The 8,011-nt window shown below is 39.1% G+C and overlaps 1 protein-coding gene across 3 annotated transcripts in view; it reads right to left on the reverse strand.

The window, feature by feature from the left end:
* LOC109463794 overlaps window positions 1-8,011 on the reverse strand; it is a 31,894-nt gene that overhangs the window by 7,643 nt on the left and 16,240 nt on the right. For 2 of the 3 annotated variants that reach the window (XM_019760661.1, XM_019760659.1), the window contains exons 1-5: window positions 4,121-4,627; window positions 2,577-2,718; window positions 1,909-1,983; window positions 586-691; window positions 271-416 (exon numbers count right to left, since the gene is read on the reverse strand). In XM_019760661.1, the coding sequence (XP_019616220.1) occupies window positions 271-416; window positions 586-691; window positions 1,909-1,983; window positions 2,577-2,718; window positions 4,121-4,474 (823 nt within the window). In that variant the 5' untranslated portion in view covers window positions 4,475-4,627. Of the gene's footprint in view, window positions 1-270; window positions 417-585; window positions 692-1,908; window positions 1,984-2,576; window positions 2,719-4,120; window positions 4,628-8,011 lie in introns of those variants that run through there. The other variant, XM_019760660.1, reaches the window with a different exon arrangement.

Below are 8,011 nucleotides of genomic sequence, written 5' to 3' on the forward strand. Positions count from 1 at the left end.
TTGTCTGTCTGTCTGTGTGTGTGTCTGTTGTTGTGTGTGTGTGTGTGTGTGTGTGTGTGCGTTTTTTTGCACATTTGTAGTCAGCATAACTTCATACTTGGGACATCTGTAAGATAATCAAAAGTTAACATCACGATGCATATATTTTTTTAATGCAGAGGTCATTTTCATAATTAAAGAAGAAATTTACATTTACATATCAAGCCCATATTTCATGGAGGTATTTAAACTGTGAGTTGACTGTCAGTGCACTCTTTAAAGTTTTCTAACCTGTTTGTCCCTCCAGGTCGCACTGAACAACCATCGGCAGGACCCCGCGTCCTGGTCCGTCAGGGTCGATCACGTAGAACGCCTGGTTATCAAACCCACTTCTTCCCGCTACTTCGGTGCAGCTAGACGGTAGATTGCATGTATCTGTTTTGGAAAATCAAGAAAAAAACGAATACAACTTTAGGTTCGTGCATTTATTGTGATGATACCAAAAGAAATAGGATAGTGAGGGTTTATGTCTACTGATGTCTCCATAAATATTTCGGAGTTAGTGGTGAATGTATCAAAGATGTAATATACAAAACATACGTTACACCTGAGCAAGGCATGGGCGTGGGCGTGGTCTCGGTTGTATTCTCCAGGTCTGACACCCTCTGTTCGAGATCCTCACACTTCCTTTGTAGTTCATCTATTTCTGTGGCTTTTGGGAAAATGCACCTATTAGTACCTGTTAGATTAGTAGAAGCATTTATGGATTATGATGATATTTGGTATGTTGGTAAGTCTTAGGAAGACAAAGGTCAACGTCAAATACGGGCCTCCTGGTGGATGACTTGGTACTGCAGCAGAACTTCCGTTTTTTTTTTATCTTTTGCCCTGAATATGCTATGGTCTTGATGTTTTGGTGACAGATTGCTTTTCCTGTCAGGAATAAGTGGTGTGAGGTTGGTCCTCTAGCAGCTTGTTCTGGAACAGCAGGGCACTTTCTGGCGAAATCTTTAAAAGCCAATAAGTCCAGAAAGAAACAAGAGTTCCGAGGATTCATACCTCCATGAAATATGGGCTTGATATGAAAATTTCTTCTTTAATTATGCAAATGACCTCTGCATGAACATGATATATGCATCGTGGTGTATGTTAACTTTTGATTAACTTACAGATGTCCCAAGTATGACATTCCCATCATTCACCATTAATCAGTACGTATTTTCATCATTTGTGGTGTGTAGGTAGCTGAGAGAGAGTTGTACATAATCAAATCCAAATTATGCAAATGAGGACTTAATTTGCATAATTGATTGGGAAATTCTATAATTACACTATTTTGCATAATAGTACTTTCATACATTTAATGTATGTAATCTACGGCAGGTCGAACATCAACAGATACCAATTATGCAAATGATGACCTAATTTGCATAATAAATTTGAAAATTAATTTGCATAATTAATGAAGACATGTTACTTGAAATATTTTCAAAAGATAGGAATTTCACAAGCAAAACATTATAGTTGGAGTAAATTAGAAAACCATAAATTTAACTTTACTAGATTATGGTAAATGTGATATTATATTTGAATTAAAATGATCCCTCGAAAAACATTTACATAAACTCTATATATTTCATGGAGGTATGATATCTCAGAATTCTTGTTAAATTTTGACTCTTAGCTCTCTCGATACATCAACTTATTACAATTTTGGGTGAATAACAAAAATGTGAACCGACCAGAAGATGTATAGCTAGACACTGGGCACCATGGCCAGGTCCTCATATCCTACAGTATTATTTTAAGTCTCTTCCAAACTTGTTATGCAAGTTTTGAAACTCTTTAAAACTCTCGATTTTACTAGAGAGAGCCTCTCTGTTCAAAGTTCAAATATGGGTAAGTTGTAATGTACATTTATAGTCGTACCTTTTGTTCCACAAGGACAGTCCCGGCCCGGCATGCCGTCCCGACCGTCTCTCCCAGGCGGACCCTGTAAACAGGCTGAGGAGGAACAAGAGTACATTTCAATACACCAAAAACAGTTAAGCAACTGGATATGATTTTGAAAGTTGCTCGAGTAATTGTTTTTTTGGGGGGTATCTAATTACCTACTGAAAGGTCTAACCATCACCAGCGAGTCAATTTTACTAGTACGGATAAAAGTTCAAAGACATGCAAAAGACAGCAGGGCATGGGATGTTGACACACACCAAACGCATAATTTGGAAAGTGGAAAATGTCATAATATGAATTCCACCTGCATAGGCATCTTTATCCCAACTATTAAACGTATCACTAATGTCTACTAACGATAGTACTATGCGACCTGTAGGGAGTCTAAAACAGCTATCAGCCACCACAGTATAGTTAGTTAGCCTCAATTTGACGACTATAGCATTGAACCCTCAATCAAAACATGATTCACAATGAATCAGGTAACTGGATAATTCTGAGGAAGTGTCAGTTATTAATAGAAGATAGTGAATGTTATCTGAAACGCCTTGCGATTTAGAGAAGAAATCCGGGAATAGATAGGTTCTGAAAACAATAATCGATGCCAACTTGGCTTCAACTCATATGGAAGTTGGACTTACCGCCCGCCCCAGCCGGCCATGTCACAGAGTTCGCCGCCCTCTTTTGTCTTTGTGCTGGCCGAGGGACGTCCGCACTCTCAGTACTGGCGTACGACTCGGCAACAGATTTAGAGGTAGCACTGGTTTTCCCAGGTTCGGATGACTGGCATGCAAGAGCGATGTTAACGTTACTAAAAGGTTTGATTAAGTCATACTTCCTTATAGGGATCAACTTAACCCTCAACAGTACACCTTCCCGGACTGATTAATCTGTACACCTGGGGTCCGCGCGGACCCCAAGACAGTTTTTTGCTAATTTTTAGAAATTATCAACATGCTACCAGCTCAATTGTTTTGCAAACTGATGTGGGAACCTCTGTGTCCACATTACATTCAAAAATCATACATTTTGAACTTTTTCTATTTTTTGGTAAGAAAAGAAGACAAGAAGAAATACCCGATTTTTAAACCCATTTCAGACTGAAGGGGCTTTTGAGGCCCAACTTTGATCTCAGATAGCAGCTAAATGGCTTGCGCTAGAAGTATCAAATTTGGAGACCTTTCCTAAAATGTCTCTGGAAAAAAGTTCATATTAGTTTAATACTAGTAAGTTGATGTTTTTTTGTGTTGCCATGGCAACGGGATTCTAGCAGGCAGTTTTTTTTGAAAATAGAAGTAATTTTGGTTTAAACATAAAAATTTTCTGAGTTTTATATTAAATTACACTTCTTTTCCAACATTAATAACATCTTACATAATTAAATATAAGTTAAATCATTTAATATGCGTAGAATATGCTAATTTGATGACGTCATTGGTCAAAATCCAATATGGCGGACTATATTATTAGCTCTGGCGTCATATGACGTCATAATTACACCAAAGTTATCAAAATTTAATTCTAGTAACTACACCATTCTCTGAAAACTTGGTAGACATACGATGAGTGCATAAAAACATATAAAAACGGAAATAAGGTAATGTATAAGAACGTCAGTGTATCCATTATGATCGAAAGCCGGCTGGGGTCCGCGCGGACCCCAAAAGAAAATCAGATATAATTTTTTGTATAAATGGTAGAAACGGAGTTTTCTGCACTGTATTGAAAGACAACTTTGTGGGTGACAATTACCTAAAATTTCAGAAAAAAATCTTTAGAAACAAAAAAGATATTACAGAATATATAGTGCTGGGGTCCGCGCGGACCCCAGGTGTACTGTTTAGGGTTAAAACTTCCCTACTGACAAAACTTGGTAAAAAAAATAGCCTTCATATGTCAAAAAGTAATTTACTGAGTACCCAAAATGTTTAAAACAATCGACATACAAGAGTTCCACGATCTCATACCTTCGTCGAATGATGTTAACCCTCTCGACTGACGACTTATACAGTTTTCCCATTGATTTTTTAATAAGCCTCATTTCTGGAAATAAGTTGATCATATTCTTCACCCAATAACAGTCTTATCTTAACAAAGAATGCTTTTCCAATATTTCTCATTAATTATGCAATTGGTGTTCTGATTTGAATAACTTATGCTGTAATTAGCTGTAAGTTGTCATTACCTGAGGACGAGAATTGATGTCACCAGTTACTTGCGCATTGTTGGTTTTCGCCTCCAGGGCGTCTAGCCGAGCGCTGAACAGCGTCAAGTCGACCTCTCGTCGTGCCTTAATGGCTGCCACTTCCTTCTCGAGGTCAGCGACTATCTTCTGGTAGTCAGAAATTGTGCTCTTCCGAATTGAGACCTCCTCTATGATCAAGTGTGTCCCCTGTTGGATAGCGAGGACGATGATGATCACGGACATACTCGCGGTCAAGAGTTGCACCAGCGAGGTGAAGGCGATGGGACCGGGGCCGGGGCCGCGACGACGGCTGAAGTAACCATCGCTATCCATAGTGAGCTTCTCAGTGCTCATTATCAATGTAAAAATGAACTCTATACCCACTAAAGAAGAATATAGTGTGCAGGAAGTCTGTGGCTAGCCCCGCGGAACTTTGACGCAGGTCTGGTTACCACAGGATTCTCCACACGTCTGATCTTTGCGCAGACCCGCAGGTCCGGTTGTTCGGGCCCGATCATGAGTCATCATTTAGCGTTAAGATTGGCCCAGACCAAACAACTAGGTCAGACTCCATTGTGATGCCACCACAAACTAAATGCTTCTGTACATTTGACCTGTGCAGGGCGTTCCGAGAAAAGTACGCCTCACCTGCAATAGGGAGACGTGTTAAACGAGCAAAATCCGTACAAAACATGTACAAGCTGATATACAGATCTGTTGGAAATAAGCTATCTAAGAAAACGGTCTGAAATCAACAAGATTTTTTCATTCAGCATACAATAAACAAAATAAGGGTACAGGACAAAGTGACGACGGACAAGTTAGGTAACTTATGTTAGCGCCGCCACTTATACGAATAAAACGAATATTACTAAACAATGCAAAACACTAACCAAGAATACATGTAAAAGAATAGAACAGACAGCTATCATCAGCGAACAGAAATGGCTGGGAAACTAAGTCCTCTAAAATATCGTTAACATAGACAAGAAGAAAAAAGGGGCCAAGAAAGGACCCCTGGGGGACACCCGCAGGAACACCAGCTGCAGGTAGAACTCTGACCTTCAATAACAGCATGCTGATGTCTATTACTAAGGTAGCTAAATAACCAATTTAAAATAGAACCTTCGATGCCATTTTTACGTAATTTGAAAATAAGGCCAGTATGCCATACTATGTCAAAGGTACTTGAAAAATCTATGAAAAAAAACAAAACGGACCTCCTTCCCCGAATCCAATGCTTCAAGGATTACATGAGTAAAACAAGAATTCCGAGATTTCATACCTCCATGAAATATGGGCTTGATATGTAAATGTAAATTTCCTCTTTAATTATGCAAATTACCTCCGCATTAACATGATATATGCATCGTGATGTATGTTAACTTTTGATTAACTTACAGATGTCCCAAGTATGACATTCCCATTATTCACCATTAAGAAATCATAGAATTTTTGCATAAATTATGCAAATTAGGTCATCATTTGCATAACTAGTATCTGTTGATGTTCTGCCTGCCATAGGTTACATACATTACATGTATAAAAGTAGTATAATGTAAAACACTGTAATCATAGAATTTCTTCATTAATTATGCAAATTAAGTCCTCATTTGCATAATTTGCATTTCATCATGTACATCTCTCTCTCTCAGCTACCTACACACCAAAAATTATGAAAATATGTTGTTCCTATCTGGACTTATTGGCTTTTAAACATTTCGCCAGAAAGTGCCCTGCAGTTCCAGAACAAGCTGCTCACACCACTTATTCCTGACAGGAAAAGCAATCTGTCACCAAAACATCAAGACCATAGCATGTTCAGGACAAAAGATTAAAAAAACCGGAAGTTCTGCTGCAGTACCAAGGTCATCCACCAGGAGGCCCATATTTGACCTTGACCTTTGTCTTTCCAAGACTTACCAACATACCAAATATCATGGCAATCCATAAAGGCGTTCTAAAGGTATGTTGACCACAAAGTTGCGGAAACACAGACAGACACACAGACACACATACATACATACAGACAGACAGACAGACATACATACAGACAGACAGACGCGCCAAAAACAATACCTCCATTTTTCATGGAGGTAATAAACCAACTGTCGAACAGTCGAATCACCGCGAATGAAACCTGATTGTAAAAGGTAAAGAAGGTTGTTCTGAATACGGTGATTGTACATATGCTTGTAAACTATGTTTTCAAAAACCTTTGAAAGAGATGGCAATAAAGATACCGGGCGGTAGTTGCATATATCCTGTGCGTCCCCTTTCTTAAAAATAGGTATAACATTTGCATACTTCCAGATATCTGGGAACGTTCCGTGACACAGAAGGAGATTAATACATAAGCTATTTTTTCGGTTATAAGAGGTGTAATGGCTTTAAGGAATCTGTTGTCTAAATTATCATATAGCCATGGGCCTTGTAAATGTCAAGGTCTTTAACATAGAGACAAATTTCATCAGCTGGGGTAGTGATTTCAAATAGGCGGTGGTCCGTCAGGTAGTAAAATGGTGGTAAAGAAGTGTTCGAGTCATCAATGGTGGATTGCGACACAAAATACTTATTGGAAAGTTCTGCCTTATCAGTGGGATCAATAATAAATGTACTACCGTACGTCTTTTAGGGGGGGATAGTGGAAGTAACTTTCGGTTTATGAAAATATTTAACTATGTGCCAACACTTTTTCCCACGACTGGACGGTTCATTTAATACATTAAGAAGGTGACTATAGTGGTTGGATTTACTTCGGGAAATAGCAGTTGAAAGTTTATTACGAATTTTACGATAAGCCACCCAATTGGTGGGGAAGTTTGAAAGTTTGGCAATTTTGTGAAGTTTGTCACGCAGTGTCATAAGATTACGGATGTCCCGGGTCATCCAAGGTTTGTCCTTGGGCCTAACTAAAATGGTTTTACTCGGAACGCACAGGTCTTGGTTGCCTAAAGAATCAATTGCGATAACCTATTTGCGGAATCGTCAACAGATGAACAAGAATAGATTTCATGCCATTTAGAATCCAAGCAAAAAAAACTGACAACTTTTCATAGTCGATATTCTGATAATCCCAAACTATGCGGGAGTAAAGGTTTTGGAAAATGCACAGAAAATAACATAGAGCACCCAGACAGAGGCGCAAGTGTTGCGGTTGAATCAACATAGTTCGTTGCATCGGTAAATATTAAGTATTCATGGTTAAGTCGCAAGTCGGCTCTTTAATAATTGGGGCTAGATTTTAAAATTGTGTGGACTGAAATAGTTTGGCGCCGACAGGAGACGTCCGGTCCAAGTGCCACCAGTGTTCACAATTCAATCCTTCTGGGCTCAAGTTTCAAGTTTCAAGTTTATTTATTTAACCAGGATATAACTCAGATCTACCGATCTGCTTTTCAGTTATTCCTGGGAACTCAAGCCAAGGTACATTTAAAAATACAGTATATCACAGAGAAAAAAAATCACAATGACGTTACATTACATCACAATCAATTACATATAAATCACAGTGTGCACTGCTACAGTTACAGTCACATTCAGTAAACCGGTCCCTTCACCGTCTGGTTTTGAACACAGACGTTGATGTTATTTGCCGTTTGTCAACAGCTAGTCTGTTCCACGCTAGTGGCCCTTGATATTGCAAACTCCCTTTGAATGTTTCCAGGTTTGCCTTTGGAGTGTCCAGCATGTAAGGGTCGAAACTGAGGAGCTGTTTCATGGCAGTGCGTGTGCGAACTCTGAACACTGGGGGTGATAGCCATTTAAACATATTTGTCATGTAGGCAGGAGCTTTGTGGCGAACTGCCTTCTGTACAGCTACTAGCGTACTCACTTTTACCCTATCAGCCAGTGGTACCAAACCAGCCTCAGCTAGCAGGGTTTGTAGGA

Source organism: Branchiostoma belcheri, unplaced genomic scaffold, assembly GCF_001625305.1.
Source record: "Branchiostoma belcheri isolate BF01 breed outbred unplaced genomic scaffold, Haploidv18h27 scaffold13, whole genome shotgun sequence".
Lineage (NCBI taxonomy): Eukaryota > Metazoa > Chordata > Leptocardii > Amphioxiformes > Branchiostomatidae > Branchiostoma > Branchiostoma belcheri.